At 43.8% G+C, this 21,731-nt stretch overlaps 1 protein-coding gene across 3 annotated transcripts in view; it reads left to right on the plus strand.

Moving 5' to 3' along the window:
* Positions 1-664: 664 nt before the first annotated feature.
* The window catches only part of arhgap17a (Rho GTPase activating protein 17a), a 33,491-nt gene continuing 12,424 nt past the window's right edge, over positions 665-21,731 (plus strand). For 2 of the 3 annotated variants that reach the window (XM_071535725.1, XM_071535724.1), the window contains exons 1-11: positions 670-1,128; positions 9,192-9,231; positions 14,163-14,267; positions 14,541-14,573; positions 15,101-15,177; positions 16,506-16,617; positions 17,654-17,730; positions 17,940-18,057; positions 19,011-19,079; positions 19,337-19,418; positions 20,946-21,073. In XM_071535725.1, coding sequence (XP_071391826.1) covers positions 1,076-1,128; positions 9,192-9,231; positions 14,163-14,267; positions 14,541-14,573; positions 15,101-15,177; positions 16,506-16,617; positions 17,654-17,730; positions 17,940-18,057; positions 19,011-19,079; positions 19,337-19,418; positions 20,946-21,073 — 894 coding nt within the window. In that variant the 5' untranslated portion in view covers positions 670-1,075. Of the gene's footprint in view, positions 1,129-9,191; positions 9,232-14,162; positions 14,268-14,540; positions 14,574-15,100; positions 15,178-16,505; positions 16,618-17,653; positions 17,731-17,939; positions 18,058-19,010; positions 19,080-19,336; positions 19,419-20,945; positions 21,074-21,731 lie in introns of all 3 variants that reach the window. The other variant, XM_071535723.1, reaches the window with a different exon arrangement.

The following is a 21,731-nucleotide window of genomic DNA, read 5'->3' on the forward strand; positions in this document are numbered from 1 at the left end:
GAATATCGTTGCTTTTCTTTTTCTAATTGTTTCATTTATTTCAGCGCAAATTAAAATAAGTTGAAAAAATGAAAATCATCTCACAACATGCTGCTAATTGGGGGAAAAAACGCTTGATAAAAATTTGATTGGTTTATTGAAACAACAATAGCCTTGCTTTACATTTTAAAACAATGGCCGAGAGCACACTTGTTTATGAAGTGGGTAACGTAAAGGTACCGTATGTAGTTACTGTTAATAAGAGTAACAGTGTAATGCAACTAATTATTTTTATAAGGAAGTAACGAAGTAAAGTAACACAAAGACATTGCTATGGCATGTCTTTGAAGTGGGTAACGTAAAAGCACCCTAACTAGTTACTGTTAAAGAGTAACTTTGTAATGTAGTTATCTTGAAAGGGGAGTAACAACGTGAAATAACACTTGGCACCATCATCACCATGGCATAGCTACTGCCATGCATTACCAGTGGGTAACGGAAAAGTACCCTAAATAGTTACCGTTAATAATGAAACGTTGTAACATAAGTAGTTACTTTTAAATGGTCCCGGACGGGGCGGCCAGGGGGAGGTGGTGCTGGATGGCAGATGATGCCGTCTACTTCCTGCTGCTCGCTGCTGTGTGCTGGCAGAGGTGAGCTGCTGTTCAGTCGGCTCCCCGCTCTGGGAAAAGCGGCCGACGGATTATCCAGCTTGATAACGTTAGCTAGTCGGCTAACGCCAGACAGCAAGCGAGACGAGCTATGAAAAGCAGCCGGAGCCAGTGAAAGTTAGTTAACGGCTTACTTGGGGAGTTTAATGTATGGAAACATATTTAAAAGGAGGTTCGCGGATCATGCCGTCACCCCGAAAGGGAACTTTTTTTCTAAAATCTCCACTTGGAAAAGGCTAGCTTAGGAGCTAGCTAAGCTAACAAACTATTTTTAATTGGCTTTGGGCTCAATGGCTCTCTCTTGTTTTTCCCTGTCATAACGACAGATAGGAAAATACAAACGGGGAAAGGCCGTCTGAACTTCATGACAAACCAAAGTGTCCGGCTTTGAATCGTAGGAAGACTCGACTGGCAAGGGACTGAAGATGAAGAAACAATTCAATCGGATGAAACAGCTCGCCAATCAAACAGTTGGCAGGCAAGTAAACTCAACGTTGTTTACTAACTTAAAGCTCATCAATAAACTAGCAAACAAGTTCTTTCAGTCATTTTGCCCTGATTTCCAAGGGCTGCGCTCAGCTGTCGATTTAATGTTAACTTTAACCGTTATTTAATCTGCACCTACTTTCCCACAGATTACTTTCTAGTAGAACGTTTAATAACGGCTAAAAAAAAATGTTGTTAAAATGAGAGCGTCGACTTCTACTACATTTCATGTCGCTAATCTAAACAATGGAGGCTATTTGGTCATTGAGAATAGTCTTTTATAAATGTCTCACTTGGTTTTACTGCTGACAACCAGTAAGGATAGGACACTTAAATATAACTGGAGGGGGAGTGCTAATTGTTTTCCTTGATGTGTGCATGAGTCCACACTGCAGTCTGGACTTAACCAGATGTCCTCATCATCAGAATGAATCAGCCCGCTTTTGTGTCCACTATCAAGATGGGAAATGAAAACCAGCCAATAGCTAAATGATGGTGCATTTTTGCCTTGGCTGGAGAGTTTGTCTTCCAGCCACTTTGGGCAGTCACTGTCCATCATTTGGAGGTCTTATTCTGTTCTCAAAATGTATTTTACCTGGTAAAATAGTGAAAGAGGATGGTGAATTTTGGAACAGATTTGTGTCCAGCGGTTAAGCCTCTCCTGCCCTGTCTGCTGTCCACCCTGACTTGCCCCTGCATAGCTTAGGACGAGTTCAAACATCCTATTGGGAGACAGTGATTAGAGCACTGCAGCTACTGTGGGCTCTATAAGACAAGTACACAATACAACAAGACTAATGTGTTAAAGCAATGGATGAGTTGTTATATACTCTATGCTATAGCAAGGCCCATTTTCACTCAATGTTGATAAAGTGGCAGTAAGAGCCACTCCATATGAAACACTACACATCCAGCATGAATGCCAAACATCTAAAAGAGGTTAATGTCTTTAAAAGATAGATAAGTATCAGCCTGCACTTAAAGCATTCTCTCCCTCTGACTTTGAAACTGGCTGCAGCGCCCTGGCTAATAGCTTAATGGATCCAGCTTTGGAGAAAGGGCAGACATCTGAATAATGAAAACGTGTTCTGCAGTAGCTCTGCCTGTTAACTAATGTCATTATGCCGATGTGCGATGATACAAAGTCTACCTCTGTAACTGGATTTCCAAAGTAGCGATGTGATTGGCCCGGCCTTGTGCGGACAGGAGGGAAAGACACATAAGCGGATGTTTTCATCCAGGGAAATTGGCTCTTGTGATGAGTGGTGTTTTGTGTGTCTGTGCGGGTATTTGTTTGCGCTTGTTCCTGTGTGTGTGTGTGTGTGTGTGTGTGTGTGTGTGTGTATCTGTGTGTGGGAGTCAACATTGGTAGCACCTCGGGCCAGACAGCGGGGGCACCCAGTACTGGAAGGTACCAGATAAAGCTACTGACAGGCTGAAAACAATAATGCGTCATCTTCAAATCGGGCTGCACAGTTCACCATTTATGATTCTTTATTGTGGCTTTAGTTTCCACAATTAATAATCATATAATGTAAACATATTGGCGATATCGAAATATTGCATTTCATAAGAATGTCCCCTGCGCTGTAGGTAAAAATAGTCAAGATTTTGATATAAGATACCAAAACAGCTGTTAAATAATTGTGTTCCTCAAATCATCTAGACCAATTTGTCATGATTTATAATTGTGGTCACTATCAAAATAATTAGGATTATCATTTTAGCTATTATCATGCAGCCCTATCTTCAAACTTGGTAATCATGCTCTGCTCCAATCATTAGGGGCTTGGACTTACAGATCAGTATCACACAAATGGATACAAATGGGAACATTACAATACATTTAGGTTAAAAAAACCCCAGAAATGTAGCCAGAGATAATGAAGGCCTAGCTTTAGTCTCATTTTCAAACAAAAAGCTAGACTAGTTCCCAAACACAAAGCCAGCCTTCGTCCTCATTTTCAGCCAAAGCAATGGGAGGCATTATTACACTGGCAGAGACAGGGTGGTTGGCAGAGAAGCAGCCAGACACAAGAGTTGCCATCTTCTTGCCGTTCCTGCGGCGTTTATTTGACGGTAACCCTATCTGCAGAGTCTACAGAGAGAATCTGCCCTAATGCTCCCTCAGCCAAAAGCTGGGGATCAGGAGAAGCAGGGCTGCTGGAATACTCATCATTTCCTGACTGTACTTTACCAACAGTAAATTAGGACAGGAGGGAGTGTGATGCAGAAAGCAGACATTGGCGTGTGCGTGTGCATGATTTAGTCTCTCTCATGTGTGCACAAGTACGCTAGTGTTCGTCTCTGGTGCACACACACAGGCCAACCCCTCTGAATGAGTGACCTGTCAGTGCTTGGATTAGGGCAAGCAAGCACTCTGGGTATTGTCCATGAAGTGTGTGCCTGCCTGCCCGCCTGCCTGCCTGCATATAAGTCTGCGTCTGCAAAACTTTTGAGTGCAGAGGCCCTCTCCGCTGCCCCCTGGGTTCCTGTGATTGTGCGAAGGCAGAACACTGTGTCCAGCACTCAGCCGCTCGGAGGAAATCTCTCCTTCTTCTTCTACAAACAGGAAACTGCCTCCCAGAGAAGTGCTGCTAGTGCTTCTAGAGAGGGAGAGGGAGAGAGAGGGACAGCTGGGGAGATTGATGTAGAGAGAGAGAGACGGACAGGCTAAAAACTGAGGTGGAGGGAGGCACAGTGAAAAACAGCATGTGATGCATTCCAGGGAACACGGATAGGATTTTTATCTCTCTGTGGAAGGCTATTTCTGTGCGCTATCTTTGAAGTCCCTGGCCTCAAATATCCACGCTTGTTGCAGGTTGATTTGATAGTGACACCTTTAATAGAGTACAGTAGCTCTGAGTAGGTTATCATAGACTATAAATACCCTCTGCATAAAGATAGCGAAACAGTCAAGGGTCAGTTCTGCAGACCCAAGATGAGATCAAAATTGTGTGCTCTATTGATTATAACATGTTAGATTTTGTTTGTGTTGCTATGATACTGATATCGCCTCTGTTTGTCAGCAAAACAACCTTTGATGACTCTGACAGTAGCTGAGGAAGTAGTTTGATTATCGCTGACTCACAAGGTGCGGTCCAATCAAGGAGTTTGCTCAAAGGCAGCTGACAGGGGGAGTCATGCGGTGGTTCACAGGTAACGTTTACACTCAGGTGAACTGATGACAGAGGAATGCAACACATAACTAGCATCAGCTGGGTTTGTGGTCCCTAGGGTTGGGTTCCTTTACCTGGTTAAAAAATGGCACCGGTTTCAAGTTAGCAAAATACCCAGATTCATAAATCTCCAATTCAAACGAACCCTCTTATCGAACGACCCCACAAGCGTTCAAAAGCATGGGCACACTAAATAAGAATACAGTGAAATGCAGTATTTGTGGCATCACGTAAAAGTTAATGTGTACTGTATTTATGAAACTTTCTCTGTCCCTTTTTTAACAAATTGTGCAGAAAGGTTTGATAAGGGATTCAGAAGGATTCAGACTCAATAAACAGATTTGATACTGGATTTGGTAAAATGCTTTCGAACCCTGTCTGATGAAGTGTTTTCTGAGAATCTGTGAATCCCCAGTGGTCCCCAAAGTGGGGTTAATTGAAAATGAGGAATAGTTCAATTACACTATTATTTCACTTCCTACAAGTTAGCACAGTGGCAGAATGTATAAGGATAACTGTTTGAATTAGAGATGTAACCTCTCCTACTGTTTTTATCACCCCACCTACATTATAAACAGTTACAGTATATAATTCTGTGTGAAGTAATAAATAACTACAAAAATCTTAAAATAGAGTTCCTAGGGACGCAATTTTATGGGATCTAATGCAGATCTTTTTGAGGGTTCCTGATATGAAAATTGTTTGGGAAACCCCGCTGTGGCTGACTCTGAGGGAGGCAGGTGTTTCCCTACAGGGCTCAACAAAGTATCGCATCATTATTACCATAGATTAGTCATAAATCTAAACACAGCTGTTGAATTAACAGGGCCAGGAATCTCTGGGCCATTCCCTGTCTGTCAACAGGCCCGTGCCTTGAGGAAAAAGGTGTGTCAGCTGTGACGCGTCTGTGGTAAAGCTAGTGATGGGCGAGACGCTAGTAACGTTGGGCCTATCCATTCTTTTCCACTTTGCTTGTTGCTGTGTTTTTCCAAAGATGGTCTATTTAAGGTTTCTCTGCCTGCCTGTCCATGTTTTGTTTTGGTCACACGTGGGTGCACATTGCACATTCAGAGGTTGTGATTGGTCACACGTAATGGAAGCGCTTGATAAACCACACCGGTGGAGCTGTCAGGGTGACTGAAAATATAACAAACACTTCAGTATTGTCTAATTACACGGTTATTAATTGTCTAAATATAGGCTAAAGTTGGGATATACAACTATCTACGATTAATTGAGCAGCCCTAATGTCTGGACACAGTGCCCAGTGTTTGTCAGGAAGGCCTGACACACCAGGAAGGAAGCGTGCCACTTTGCCATTCTGTGCATGACGCATGGTTTTAGCCTATCCTTGGTTTATCTTAATGCCACCACCATAACACACACCGGATAACACTCCATCAATTTTCTGATCTAATGTTAGATCAGCTCTTGCCCGGGCCTAATGTAAGCGTAATAGCCCACACAATCAGCAGCATTAGGGAGATCGTATGGGCTGAGTCACTCAATTATTCTCCCTGCTCCTTTCATCTGGGTCCAGTATCCATTACCTTATGTGCCTTAAGCTGCCAACTGTTGCAAACATAACAGGCAGACCCCACCTACTCCTCAGCCCGCTGATTGTGTTGAGTGGCCGGTAACAGCCGTTCTATTGTGCTTATGGCTGCAGTATTCACTTACTCCTCTTCCACTTTCATAGTAGATTGCCATGGTTACCATTCTGAACTACCGGCCACGGCTGCGCTGCGAGGATCTCTTGTTGTTAATAAGTCACATGCAGCGCACAGTGACACACTTTCTCCAAAGGCTGCTGCTTCTGTCAGGCACGGTGGGGTCAGCTCCATTCGCTCTAGGTCAGCTGATGCAGGCAAAACAATTGTTGTTTTGTTGTTGTTTTTGCTCTGCTCTGGGACCCAGGCTGTAGGCAGCCTATTTTTGCCTCTCTGACAGTCCTGTGTGAGGCTGGTTCACACAAGCGTTGCCTTTATAAGAGCTCCTAATGTGATTGGGATCAGTTAGTCTATGATCCATAGTATTGTTTTCACCAAAAAGCTGGGCCTACTTGATGAATACACTGGTTTTCGAGATCAATCCTTTGACAGAAGCGCTGTTGAACATATAGTCTACACCAGAACATGGATTCCATACTGTGGCTTTATAGTCATCCTCTGTATGTGTGTGTACATTATGGTGTGTGTGGCTCAGATTTCCCCCCAGCTAGCTGTATGTCTTGTCTTTAGGTTTCTGAGGTTCTGGAGGTTGGAGACCCACACTGTATATGTGTGACCTCACCATCTTGGTTATGGCACTCCTCCCGAAAACGTCTTTCCAGTCGTCTCTCTAGTCTCTAGATGATTCTGGTTTGGCACCTCACAGCCTTTAACCCCCCCTCCCTATTTGTATTTCTCTCCCTCTTCCCCCCAAACTATCTTTCCCTCTCTCAGTCAGTCTCTGTTTCTCCCTGTTCCCCCTGCCTCTGTGTTGTAATTGAAAGCAGCTGTCTGCCGCTGTCATGAGGTTACTATAGTTCACAGAGACCAGTTTTTGGAGGAGGGCCCGTGCTTCGTTCAGAGCTCTAGTTACCCAAAACGCAGTCTAGCGGCTGACTGCAGGTCACTTCAATTAGAAGGTTGAACTTACACTAGGAAAAGTTTGTACATTGATTTAGACGCAACACTACAAAATACCATTACCGTTAAAGGGAGGGACATGAAAGTTTAAGGGAGGGACATGAAAGGTAGACGAAAGAAGGTAAAGTGGATGAGCAGAGGGGGAGCGGAGTGAAGAGTAAGAGAAAGAGGGGATAGAGGTATTATTTACTGGAGTCCTGTTCATTAGTTTCCTATAGGCAGTATTATCCATTTCACTTCACATTAGATGGGCTAGATATCACACTTAAGAGTCAGGTTTAAGGCTCCAAGATGTAAAGCTGTAGCTGTAGAAATCCCTCTGTAGTTTTATATGAATGCTAAATCATGCCAGATCGCGCCAGGAACTAGCTTTTTTTTTGTGCACAATCCAAACATTCACCATAGAGCCTCGAAATGACCCAAGTGGCTGGTAGAATAGACAAACTTACCAACCGTGGTCAAAATTTACCAGTATTTGTCAGTAGTTTTCATTCAGAACTCATTCATTCACAGCATTAGTTTCACTCACATGTTAATATATTTTCACTGTGTTTTCTCCCAACCTCCAGGAACCTGTGTGCCTCTAAATTGTCCATTCAGAATATTGTCTTTCTGCTTAAAATGCAAATAGGCCTAATTGTTGAAATTTGAATGTATATAGAATGAACTTTATTGTCACACTGCCCCTTTGCACCGCATATGAGATCATGTTCTGCCATGTCAATACTGTTATGTAAGTTATTGATCTGTCTCAGCACCAATGCCACAACGACAAATTCCATTGAACTATAATTGTACTTACTTACACCACCTTCATATCTCTTTCGTTTTGTTGAAATTCAGTAGGCTGATCATAGAAGTTGTTTTCCTTTCATAGCTCATAATCATGCAACTTGAGAGTGTGTAGGTTTGTGTGTGTGTGTGTGTGTGTGTACACGCTTCATGATGTGACATCTGCGCCTCCTCTTAACCACAATTGCCGTACCGTTGCCATAAATACTGGGGGAATACCGACAATGGGATGTTGAAATGGCAACGAGGATATGATTTATTGCATGAATTATCACCCACACCCACAAACATCCTTTATTTTCTTCTTCCTACTTGGTATCCCACAATCAATCATAGACAGTGCTATTTTGTTAATCGAGTCTGCCTGAGAGTTGCATGTACAGGATAGCTCTCTACTCCAATCACTTGACTAAATCCCTCTGACTGCAGTATAGCTGTTTTCCAGTAGCAACAGACACAGCCACCAGCCTCTGTGAAGGTGTTGATAAGCAGAATGAGCTGAGCCAGTATTTCCCAGCCTTCTCCCTTTAAGTGAATCTAATCTGTCTGACCTCCCCGAGCCCAACTATTAGTTTACTATTAATAGGTTCAGCCGGAGGAGGGCCATTTGGCCGGCATGTACAAGACACCATCAGGCCTGCTAGCAAACATGAGTTTTAACAGTAGAAATAAGCTTTCTGTATGATTCTACCTCATTCAGCTTACCTGAATCTGTGCGTTTGTAATGCTGATAACGAGAGATAATTGAAGCTTTTCAGAGTTCATTACCCCCACGCCCCCACCCCCCACCCCTCTCGACATGGCATGTAGGCCGAGTTGGGCAAAGCAGATCTTCAAGGCGCTCTTTTAAGCCACCTGCTGAGGCTTGGTAGCTCCCTCTAGAAAGGAAAGGCGTGGGATGTAAGGTCTTCTAATCTAGTCTAGGGTGAGAACCTTTAATATGGGTGATGTTTCATGTAAGCTGTGTCATTAAATTGATTGTCAGTTTCCTGCTCCCGCTCCGGCCAGGGAAATGTAGACGATGAAGGCTGTCAAGTCGCATATGAATGTAATCTTCTCTTTTACTGTATTTTATCAAAGCTATAAAGTTATAAAGTGTTTAGTGTCTATTCTTCAGCCTGTAGCAGCCATGCAGCTTGAAGAGAGATTGCTTTTGCCTCTGCCTCCAGCTTGGGTACCAGTTTGTTTCTATTTGCTTGTCAGTTTGCTATGGCAACGAACTACAGAGATCCACCCTCTCTTGAAACATTCCCACGCTTGCCCATGTTAATACCTAACACTGTTTTAGTTTTGTTCGAGCTCGGCGTGGAATCCAGTCTTTCAGGAGCAGTGTCATTAAGCTGGCAGATGTTTTCACAATGACTGTACAGTGCAGCGCAGTATCAACACTTATCACCCATCCTCATCTGTCAGCGCTAATCTCTATCCTCTCTGTTGTGTTTTCTCATCCACAGAGCGGAGAAAACAGAAGTCCTCAGCGATGACCTCTTACAGGTAAATAATTAATCTGCTGCTCACTCTGTAGACCTCTGACCGACTCTGACTCAACACTGGAACCGCAGCAGATGTCAAGCGGTGACATAAGACAAGACCCTGTCCCATTTCACTCCCTGGTTGCACTCACTCATATCGCTTCATCGGACAGATGTTAGAGAATGTTTTTAGTCCAAAATTATCCTCAGCATCTGTGTCAGGGTTTGCATTAGTGTATTCATGCTAACAAAGTTTTGAATATTAGCCTAGATCACAGTTCTGATTCTAAAAAGTGGAATAATAAAAACTAAAATAATATGAAATAACGTGAAGTTATTTAAATTGCAATAATTATCCAAGTAAACATATTTTTTTATACTTTGTTCCTATCAAATAGCCTCTGATGGTTCTTTTGAAGAGGGGGGAACAGTGAATACAAAATGGTTTTCCTGTAGGACATGTTTTGCTGATGCACAACCTCCCTTAACCTCGTATGCTAGTAGCAAAATGGCATGGTTGCACAAATGGAGCACATACATTAGGTCAAAATGTCAGGCAAACCTAATCTGTCTGTGTGTCTATAAATATGTTTTTATTAAAATTTATTTTTGTAAGTATGATTTTTATGCAAGCTGACAATAAATCTGGCATTAAACACTACAAAATAGAGTACAGTTTCTGGAAAAAAAACATGTATTGTCAAATTGGGTACTATGGTACTTTGTTAGTAGCCTGCTGATACTGTGTGAAGTGCTAATCAGAGAACTGTAGTGCAGACTCTTGGGACTTTCTGGTGCATGGTTGAGAAGCACTATAGAATCAATCAAGGCTCAATGAGCTGCACAGAGGTCAGTGTGGCTGTCTGTAAGTGTGTGTGTGTGTGTGTGTGTGTGTGTGAGTGTGAGTGTGAGTGTGAAACCCTCTGGTGCAGGGCTTTCCCAGGGGAAACTATGTTCAGACCCGGAGACGGTCTGAGGCAGACAGCAGGTGGGGTCGCGTCAGAAGACCGGCTGCTCACCAAAGACATTCCTACTACTATTAATTCTGTCACTGCTGATTGTCTTTGTGTGTGTGAATGTGTGTGACTAGATGTTGAAACAAACTCAGTCAGCTGTGCACCACTCCTTGAGCACAGCCAAGGCTACATTTTCTGACTCTCTCCATTATTCTCCTCCCCACCCTCTTTTGAAGCCGGTGCATAAACAAACGGTACTGAAAGGAAACTCTTGATACCCTTTTCTCTCTAAGGTGGAGTGGAGTGTGAAAATTGTAGCTGCTGCACTACAGAATTTAAGGCACTTCTTGGAAAACAGCAGTCATTGTGGAACCCTAAAGTAGTTGCGGGCAAAAAAAAGTATTTGAGTGACAGCTAGCACATCGATGTTAGATTCGAAGCCAGCATGAGTTGCTGTAATGGAAATGGACGAGAGAGCAGTGGTGACTACCCGCTTTGGGTACTTGCCAGTGAAGAGAGGACGTTATATTATGTCTGACAGTCGACTTTCACTGTCCCTCAAAGGCACAGTTGTTCTGCCCATCTCTGAAAATCAGCCGCTGTGACTCTGCTCTGTCTTGCACCTCACAGACAATGTCACAGTCTGATAAGGGAGAAGAGAGAGAGAGAGAGAGAGGGAGATAGAAATCTCTTGCCCCCTTAAGTACTGAGGAGGCTGTGTCTTGCCTCAAAACAAAAACCCTTAGTTAACGAATAGATAAAGGGAAAATCCATCCTTTGATCCTCTTACACAGTTAGATATCAGTTTGTAATGTTCAGTGCATTCCAGGAGTTATTTTGTGACCAAGTGTTAGAATTATTTTTTTGTTGTAGTGTAGAGACTGATCATGATTAGACGGTCAAAGCACACCGTGTGAAGCACCTTCTGAGATTCACTTGGCCTGAGCCTCAACTAGGCCAAGGACATGTCTTATATCGGCTGCCGCTGCACCCAACCAGCTCCATGCAGTCAGCTGGTGAGTTTGATGCAGCTTCCATCTGATCCCCCATGCGGACAGTCATTCATTTGATCCCCTGTGCATCTAGGGTGTAGGTCCTTGGCCTGTATTTGTCCTATTCTTAGCCAAACCCTCTCACATGGTCTTCCAGGGTGGCAAAGAGCTATCCCAGCATTCCTGTGCCAGCTGTCCATTCCTTGCTGCTACTGTACATAGCGGTTCTTCCAGATGGGGGACCCCAGAAATACCCCAGAAATACCAGGATGCCGGGCTGCTTTCGCACACTCTGGTGGCTCTTCTTATGTCTGCATGTGATAATGGCGGATATTTCGTAATGTGACAATCAGCTGTTATGAGCATTTGCTGTCATATATGCACTGTGCAATCAAAGAAACTGTTCCCAGTGGGACTGGGGCCATTCATGAACTAAAGTGAGTATGCATGGTAAATTCCAATTCAATTCCTGGAGTTGGAATGTGAATGTCACCCAGCTCCAAGGAAACAGAATTGGAATTGAATTGGAATGACAGGAAACAGTATTGAATTCCATGAAATTCCATGAAATTCCATGAATTTCCACTTCTAAGAGTTTGTCTTGACTTGCTCAATATTATAAATCAAACATTATGAATCAAATAAAAGACAGTTGAACAAATCAAATGCATTCAGTCATAATGTATAGATTACGATTACATGTTTTGCATCAAATACCACCTGAAAGATACCTTTTAACATTTTATGATATTCAGTATTGATAATATATAACACTACGTGTAATCTCTGATATGTGGTAAGAAAAGAAAAAACATGGAATTAAATTCAGCTTCCTGAAATTCCAATGCAATTCCAATTCTGTTTCCTGTAGGTTTTTTCAAATTCCAATTCCTCAGTTGAATTGGAATTGATAATGAGTTCATTCATGAATTGACTCCAATTCTAGTTCCCAGTATCACCAGGCTGCTGTGAGGATATTTTGTTTGTTGTCGATAGTTTACCTGATAGTTCCACCCCATGCGTCATGTTTCCAGTTATTTTTGTTCATTCTGTACTTGTCCAGGCATGTTAACATCCTTTCTCCGAGGCACCAGTGAACACACACACACACCCTCTGTCTGTTTCTCCCTCTCTTTCCTACTTAGCGATGGGATTCCCTGGTCTATGATGCGTCATGGGATTGACCAAGTTTTGACCTCATCACACAGCAGGAGCAACACACACTCTGCTGCCTGTGTGGACCTTCCAGCTCATTTTGGCTTGGGTTCTCCCACTCCTCGGCATCTTGTGTTGTTTTGTGTCTGATTCTGTTCTGTTAACAGTGAAAGGAAGCAGACAGCAACACCCCTAGCGCCATGTAACCCAAACATATCCAACACACACACAGGATCTCCTCCCTTCTTCGAGGAGAGGGAGGGGAATCCCCTGTTTTTTTTGTGCCAGGTACTAACTGGGTTCAGTCTAAACGGCGTTTCCAAGCCTACAGCCTGTGGAGGCAGAGTGCATGTGTGTATGTATGTGTGTGTGTGTGTGTGTGTATGTGTGAGAGTGAGTGTGCGTTTGGTAAGTTTGTATTTGACCCAGCTGTTTTGGGAATGCCGGGGGCCACCGTGGGTCGGGAATGACGTAAGAGCGAGAGAACAGAGGGAGGGAGAGAGGCGGAGGGCGGTGTGCGGAGGCGGATATCTGCTTCGGAGGCTGTGGAATTCCTGAGTTCCGACTATGTTCTGTTTTTGGAACACAATTGTCTGGTATTCGGTTGATCCTCCCTCCGCATTTGTCTCCCTCCGTTTCTGTCCATTTTGCCCTCTGGCCCTCACTGTTCCCATTTATATTTGGAACATTGTTTGTTCCAGCTCTTGAGTTGATGTTTGTCTCTCCCAGCCACCAATAGACCCGCAGTTTTTCTGACATGTTATCTCCCTGTGCCGTGTCTTTATGTTGTTAAAGCGGACACACCCCTTCTGTTCTGTTGGGAACCGACGCATAAAAAACCTGCAACCTACCTTTGACTTTCTCACAAGCATTGCCAGGCTAAACCTGTTCTCTGCATCATCAAACTGTGCTGGCTGATGGGCCAGACTTGTAAGTAGATTTGAACAGTAGCTTTCAATGATCAGTTCTATTCATGGGTTGGTGACAGTAGGCCCAGGCTTAATGCTCACACTGTTTGTCCCCGTCAGGCACCTGGCAGCAGAATAGCCTCGCTGCAGAGCTTCAGCTGCCCTCTGTCCTTTGGCCAGCTAGCTGTGACTCCCATCATTGACCAGCTTATCAATGATCGTATTATAGCTTGTCAGGCTAAAAGCACAGAGTGGATCTCTGTAGCCGGGCGAGCAGACAGGAGAAAGCCTGTGCAATCAAAAAGGCCTTTTAAAAGCCAAAGAACCCCTCGCTGTCGGTCACAGCCCAGTGGCCGTCGCCATGGAGACGCTTCCGATGACTCATGTGTTTCAAAGAGAACATTCCGGCGCTGCCCCACAGGGACAAGCCTTATCAATCATGTTTGAACTTGGACCCCTAGCTCCCTCAAGGCAGCCACAAATCAGATCTCTGCATGGTGCTGGACGTCATTAGCCTTCAACGCACTGAATTAGTAGTGTGAAAACTGGAAACGCAATGTTTTGAAAGGTTTTTATGAGTGAACCACAAGTTCACAGACTGGTTGCAGTGATATAGACCACTAGGCCTGTGTGTGCGTATGCATTTTCATGTGCGCATTCTTGAACAAACATGGCAGAAAGCATTTCAGACCAAGTACCAATATTCAGCAAAGTACCGCTTGGAAAGATGTCAGTTTGCTAAACTTGGTATTGTTTTTGTTATCATTTGTTTTAAAATGCCTATAGACAATGTTTAACTTTAAACAGAATGAACTTTTAACCTTGTTTTCTAAACTGTCAGCTATTCTTGAACCTTGCTCCGAGATTGCTTGGTGTCTGACTTCTACGTAGATGATATTTGCTGAACATTTGTGCTTTCATGTGGTCTTGTCCCGTGCACAGATCGAGCGGCGCATGGAGATGGTGCGGGTGGTGTCCCACAACACACACAAGAGGATGGTCACATGTCTGCAGGGACACATCGGTGCAGACGCAGAGAAGAGACATGTAAGACGTCAAGCATGTTACAAAAAAACACACACCATTGCCTTACGCTCCAGTTATGCCTTTTTAAAAAAATAACTACCCCAATTAATCAACTCCTCCAAGATTTGTAATAACCATTTTTTTTTAATAATCACCTCCCACACAAATATTTAGCCTTCCTTAATAAGTAATATTGCTCTTTCCCATTATCAATGACTAAAAAATATCTACAGTAGGCCTACATGATTTCTGTTTTTGTGTTTTCTACCCCACACCATCCAACATGCACTACAGTCCGTACCACGCCTCTATACAGGAAATGGTCAGGTAAAAACACAGATTACTTATTCCACCTCTCTGGTCTTCACCTCCACTTGCTCAGTTTCACGTTCATACATCTGTCAGCTCCATTAATTCTCAATGGAATTACTCTGCATGACGTTGTCGCTTTGGGGTCACTCCTGCTACAAACAGGGTGTTGGTCACTCTTTAAATGTTTTTGACAACTTACCTGTTTGAGACTGTGAACCTCTGCTTTGGTAAAAAGCTGCTGCAGCACTGCCATTTAATCAATTTCTGACTTTCCCTAGTGTGCACCTCAAGTCCCTTTTTAACATCTGTATTCTCCTTCCTCGCTCAGAAATCTCACTTCTGCTTCATCTCCCTAACTTTGTGAATTTACTGTTCAGCTGCTGAATACAAATGGAAAGTCCTTGATGGGTTTTCCATTGGCTCGAGCACCAAGTAGAGAAGCTATAGAAGTGGGTACTGTTGATGCATCAGCGTTCGGTTTGTGGCTTATTAGACGGCTAATCACTGTCCGCATCTCTTCCTCTTCCACGCACACATTGCAGAAAAAGCTTCCCCTGACGGCGCTCTCCCAGGCCATGGTGGACGGCGGAAGCCAGCTAGGAGAAGACTCTCTGATAGGGTGAGTGAGCGATTGATTGACACGCCAGACAGCCAATCATCCCTCCTCGGCAACTGTTGCTATATGGAGCAGATGTACCCCAGAGAGTGTGAAATATGAGGCCATGCCTTCAGGACAAGCAATCTGCCCTGTTTTATTTTCTGTTGACGGGACTTTCAGTAGTTTCTTACTCGAGGATCAGATTAGTATCTGTCTTGTCAGAAGACTGAAACTGTTGAAAGACTGAAACTGAAAAAAGAGGATTTGTAACCTGAATTACAGATTGTTTCTCCTTTTAAAAAATGTTTATGGCATTTTCAGATCTCCCATTAGTCATTATGAAGGTAACAGCTATTCTTCCTGGGGTTTACAGGAATCCTTAACAATAGTACAACTTAAAGATTTGACTTGTACTGTACGTTACATCCAGAATACATTAAAGTAGTAAGAAGAATAGTAAAGAAACAGATACAAATATGTGCATAAAAATGCCTACAAGGCGAATAAAAAAACAACCTAATTAAAGTTTTTCCATCAAATAATCTTTTAATTTGTTGTTTTAACACTTTATTTGCTGCTAGACTGTACAATATATAATGGAAAGTTGGTCCAAGCACACTCGACTTGTCTTGTGACAGGACCAGAAAGTGAGAAATGAAATAATTAGTGCCCCAAACAACACCTACGAACCTCACAGCTCAAATTTCGTTATGACTGAGAGAAGCAGCGGCACGGGATTCATGAAAGAGGACCAGACAGACATAGTTGAGGATCTAGAAAGTGAATGTATCTCCCTGTCTCCAAAAAACTCCACAGCAGCAATGTGTCTGTCTGGAAATAATGAGGAAGGGAAAGTACGTCGGTCAGCCGGTCAGTAAATGTGATACATGCATGCTAAAATTCAGTTGCAATTATGAATACATTGTTCTTTTCTGTGTTTCAAAGCTGAAGGGTTGCATTGTTGGAGAAATCTGTGGCCGATTACCCTGATTCATGATCTTAGCCAAACACAGAAAAGCTGTAAGCATGTCACTAGGCTGCTGTGGGCTTCTTGCTTAGGGTAACTATTAACGGTGACATTGCATTACAATGACCTGATTTTGCTTTCAGCTATTGATTGGTGATAGAGGCAGTGCTGGTGGCACAGATTGTCGTCCATCTGTGTTTTATGAATTACATTTTGTCAGGAAGACGATGTGTGATTATGTGTCGGATGCAGAGGACTTGTCATTCTCATCTAATGGTTCTGATGTGATAATGAGGGGTAAATGTGACCGTGTGATTTTTACACCCTTCTTTCTCCTTGTCCCGATGTGTTTCTGATGCTTTGTATGTGTGTGTGTTGACAGGAAGATGATGGAAGTGTGCGGGGACGCAGAGAATCGTCTGGCATCAGAGCTGATGCAACATGAGCTGCAGCTAGAGAAGGACGTTCTGGATCCCCTCAACCAGTTAGCAGAGGTCAGAAACCTCACACCCTCTGGGCAATACGGCAGTTGACTACAAATTAAATATTTAAAAACACTCTCACAGCGCTTGGCTTGTCTGTCGGTGCAGTCACACCGACAGTTCGTTTTCTTTGGTCCAAACCATAGTGGAAAAGTTTACTTTGTTCCATTTTTATATTTGGTTTGTTTAGGTTCCCACTGCCCAATTACAAGCGAACCAAGGTTTGTAAACAAAAGCCACATGGACTCACAAGTAGCTTGTTCATTGGACAGAGTTTTGTTAACCTGTCATCCCACGATGTTAAAGGTTTTTTGGCGGGGTTGTGGGGGGGGGGGGGTCAAAACAAATCCCATTCCAGTTCCTGTAACTTTCACTGGCATGATAGGCTTGCCTGCACTCTTTCCTTCTTACCAGTTAAGAACTCACAAAGAAGTGGCTGAATATGAGAATCAGTCCAGACTGCGGTTTGCCCTCGGTTCATTTTGTTATGCTAGGCTCTCCAAGCATGAGGAACTGCTGGATATCAAATGTCAACATCCGTCTCCTTATACACTTAAAACCTTGCGTTTGGGGTCATTTCCTGTAGTTGGTACAATTATGTTGTCACTCCTAACAAGCCGCACTGCAGTTCGCTTGGAAAAGGTCCAAGAGTTTTTCAGGCGTCTCAGTGTGGTTATTTGGTGCCACCTGACTGCGAATGTCATTGTTCCCACCTGCCCAAACAAGCAGAAATAAAGGAGTAAACGCTCGTGAGTTTGAATAAACCACTCCAAACATGCTTGGTCTGAACGCACCCTTAGATTTTAAGGGATGTTTTCACTTTGGAGGCTGTTGCAGGTTGGCCTACCGTTTTACCATTTAACTGTTGATGTAGGCTACTAGTTAAAAAGAAAGGCATGATTAATTGCTGGTAAATTAGTATCGTAAGAATCTTAGACAAACCTTGCCTTTGTCCTTCCTGAATGACTATCCTATCAGGCCATTATAACTGTTAATAATTTTTAAGGCTGTCTCGACTTGATGTGTGTTTTGGATCTCATTCTTTTAGGTTGACATCCCCAACATCCTGAAGCAGAGGAAACAGCTGGCCAAACTGGTGCTGGACTATGATTCTGCCAGAGCGAGGTTTGTCCATCTACAGCTCACTTTGACTCACCACACATTACCAGAGTCACATTGCTCTTGCCTGACTGATGATGCATCCTGAGAGCACTTTCATAGAACTGATAAACAGAGACAAGTCTTTTTTTTTTTAAAACTAAACTGAAATTCTGTTAATAGCCTGGATAGCCTCATCTTAACTTACCAATGTGTCCTTGCCTCTCCAAACTCAGATGGTTGCAGGCAACCAAGTCGATAATCTCAGGAACAAACACGCAAGCACTGACGGCCAAGGCTGACCTGCTCAAGGAGGAGGTGGATGAGGCCATGAACAAAGTGGAGCTGTGCAAGGTAACAGGGATTATTGTAGAAGACTCTGACTCAACCTTTACATTAGAGCTCTTTAGGACTGTTACCGCATTATGGTTGTCTATCAAGTTCATAGGAGGCCATACTACGAGTCATATATTTTTAGGGTTTTGCCATTAGGTGAAAGGAAAACCTTTGCAAGGTTATGGCCCCCATAAAATAAAACCCTATAAAACTGCAAAAATCTTAAAGTAGAGGTCTTGATCTCATTATAGTACCAAATGCGTCTTATGTCCCTTTTTCCATCCCGCACCGTACAACAGTTGAAGATCTAGTGACTTTGATCCCAAATGAATTGGGAGGGTCAGAGGTCATTTGTGGCCTCGCTGGACTGAGCGAGGGAAACTGGAAATAGGCCTGGTAAGAACTTTAAACTGGGACCTCGGCAACAAGGGGACATTCCAAGACCAGACCCTTGGGATCTTTAGTCCAGTTCGTTGACGCACGCAAATGACTGAAAATGCCCCGTCAGCTCTGTATATATGTGTGTGTGTGTATGAACGCATCCCTTAAGCTGAGTCAGTGGTGTGTGTGTCTCTGTGTGTGTGTGTGTGTAGTGTTGCGTGATGTGTCAGGCTTTCTGTCCAGGAAGCTTAGAGCCTCGTGTTTCCCGTTCACCAGCTCTCCCTCCGGGGCTCGTCGAGTCCGGCCAACAACAGGAGGATTTATGACTCACTGTGTGCGCGGCCCAGTGGCTTAGCTGACCGCTAACGCCCACCCTCCTGCTACCTGGAACACCCATTCATTTGATAGATGTCACTGTGTAATGGAGGCAGACGAGATCCTTAATAGACTGTTAATGGTAGACTGCAGCAACACTACACTTTCCCCCCTCGTTTGTCAGTGAGACAGTGAGGCATTCTGTCGCTTCGAAATGGAATTCCTTTTCATCCTTCATTCCTTTCCCAATTTAATTAGCTGTATTTCTTGTGCAGGATCAACTTGCTGCAGACATGTACAATTTCTTCTCAAAAGAAGGGGACTATGCCTGCTACTACGTAATGGTGAGTGCGTTTGCATGCCATTCCGTGGGAATTTTCACAGCTGCAGATTAACTGGGGAACAGAGAATTGGCCAACTATTTTATTTACTTTGCTGTCATGTCTTTTACTGCTTCTCTCGTTCAACCCTCCCCCTTCCCCCCTCTCTCTCTCTCTCTCTCTCTCTCTCTCTCTCTCTCTCTCTCTCTCTCTCTCTCTCTCTCTCTCTCTCTCTCTCTCTCTCTCTCTTTCTCTCTCCCTCTGTTTTGTTCTGTTTCTAGCTCTTAGAAGCTCAAGCTGATTACCACAGAAAATCTCTCACTGTTCTGGAGAGTGTCTTGCCAACCATCCAGGATCAACAAGGTACAGTACGCACAAACATACCTTTACTTACACACACACACACATACACGCATTTTCCCCCAAAACAGGACAGCACAGTCTGCCATGAAGCCCCCCCCCCCCCCCCCCCCCCCTAAAATAATTTTACAACAAGGTACTAGCGTGCAGCACACCACACTGGACCATTTTATTTCCTAACCCCTTTCTTCTTCTACTCCTATTTTTGCTTGGTTCCAGCGTTGTTTAGGGTCCCCAAAATATATATACCATGTCCCCCTGAATCCTGGATGACGCTGAATGCCCAAACCCCGCCCCCTCCTCCAAGTCCATAAAGGTTTAACTGAGCATGGCAGGAACAGGAACTCTTGTCCATCAATAACACCCGGAGACGGAGGTTATTATGTTCTGGGCTTTCACTCATCAGAGAAAATTATTAGCTGTGTCCTATTTAATGAAAAAGTGGTTGGTGCTGGTTGTGGCATTATAGTACTAGCCAGTTTTACACTTGATTATCTTTTTTTATTCCCCACGTTAATTATCCTGGGAAAGACGACGGAGAACATATGCTCTTTTTCAGCAACACCTTGCTTCAGTTCACACACATTCACTTGGAGCTGCTGAGTACAACCACACTGTTCCACTGTTGGTTTCCAGCTGGCCTGAGGATTTGAACCAGTTACCTTTCAGGATTTGAACCATCTTTCGGTCACAACACAAATCTGTTTTTCTAACCTCTAGGCTAGTGCTGCCCCAATCTTTCTTTGTCGCAGTGTTTGCTTGAATGCCACAAATGAGCCGCAGATATTCGCCTCAAACAGAACATCAAGGAATAATCTTTTGTTTTGGCTCCTTGGCTTTCCATGCCACAATTATATACTTTTCTCTTTCACCCACCTAATGTCTCGTTGCTCACCCGCTCCGTTTTTCGTCTCTCTCTCTCTCTCTCTTTGTGGTCGTAAAGTCGTGTCTTGTTCTCGGGGCTTGTTTTTCTGCAGTAAACACATGTGGTCTAAACCAGACAAGCCTGGTCTCCCAGCATGTGGCGATGACTCACGTACTCCACACTCACACACCCACCCTTCTCACATCACACCCACCTGGGCTTTGCAGTCTCCCCCTCACTCCCTTCACTTGGACATGAGCTCACACACACACACACACACATGCACACATAAGAAAGAAAAGTGAACAGTCTTGTCACTCCCGCTGGCTGGAAGCATGTGGTTATTATTTGACAGCACCCTGCAGGGGGAGTGAGGACCGGCCCGAGGGAGAGCTGTTGACCCAGAAATCTGCCATCCAGACTAGCACCAGGCCCACTTTCCCTGAATCCTAGCCAGCACTAGCTCTCTTACTGCATACCAGCATGACAGACGGATCATACGCATAACGTGCCACAGTTAATGCCTTATTACAAGGCTTATTTCAAGTCTTTCCAGATTTGAAACGATGCGAATGAAATCACAGTCGTAAAAAACACCATTTCAGTGGCTATCCTCCCTTTCTTCTCTCTCTCTCCCCTCCACTAATCTCTCCCTCTGTGTCTAGACTCGTGGACGGAGAAACCAGCGTTTGGCACAGGGTTGGATGAACACCTGAAGAGGAGCAGCAGAGAGATCGCCCTGCCCATAGAGGCCTGTGTCATGATGCTGCTGGAGACCGGCATGAAGGAAGAGGTAACTGTAGAGATTAAGAGAGAGAGCAACGGGGGGAGGGGAGGGATGTAGGGAGAGGAGTTTAAAGGGATTGAGAGATTAGACAGGAGGAGTAAAGGGAAACCGGTCTTATCCATAGTGTTATGTGATGATGTGATGGATGGAAAGGTGGAAGGAGTGATGAATGAGTGGAGCAGAACTGATATGGATCCTCCTCCTCCTCCTCCTCCTCCTCCTGTGAGGTGTGTGCAGTAACAAAACAGCCCAATGATTTATAGAAACTAGATTTAGCTTGTAATCTCACAAGAGTGCAAATTTTATGCTTAAGTGTACCAAGTTTTTTTTCCTTTTTGCTTTATTTTATTTTACTAATATGACTTATTTTTACTTATTGTTTTTTCTTTGATAACACTATTTAAATCTGTTTCTAAATATCTGCAAAATGTTGCCAAAAATGCAACACAATTGGTGGAAAACATTTTTTTTTTTACAGTGGAAAGCTAGGCTGACTAAAAATACTTTAAAAAGCCTTGTGCCCTTCATCCTGTGGTCCTTGTCATAGTCTCATCCTGACAGACGTACGATTCTGCTGATTCCATCAGTTTCTCCGACTCTGTTCAGCAACAGTCTGTCGGTCTGAGCTCTGTCTGAGATGGAGAGGATGTTGTGAAGCTGAGGT

This window comes from Centroberyx affinis, unplaced genomic scaffold (assembly GCF_046629955.1).
Source record: "Centroberyx affinis isolate AG114_WGS23_722 - 3 ecotype Tasmania unplaced genomic scaffold, CSIRO-AGI_Caff_v1 ptg002757l_1, whole genome shotgun sequence".
Taxonomy (NCBI): domain Eukaryota; kingdom Metazoa; phylum Chordata; class Actinopteri; order Beryciformes; family Berycidae; genus Centroberyx; species Centroberyx affinis.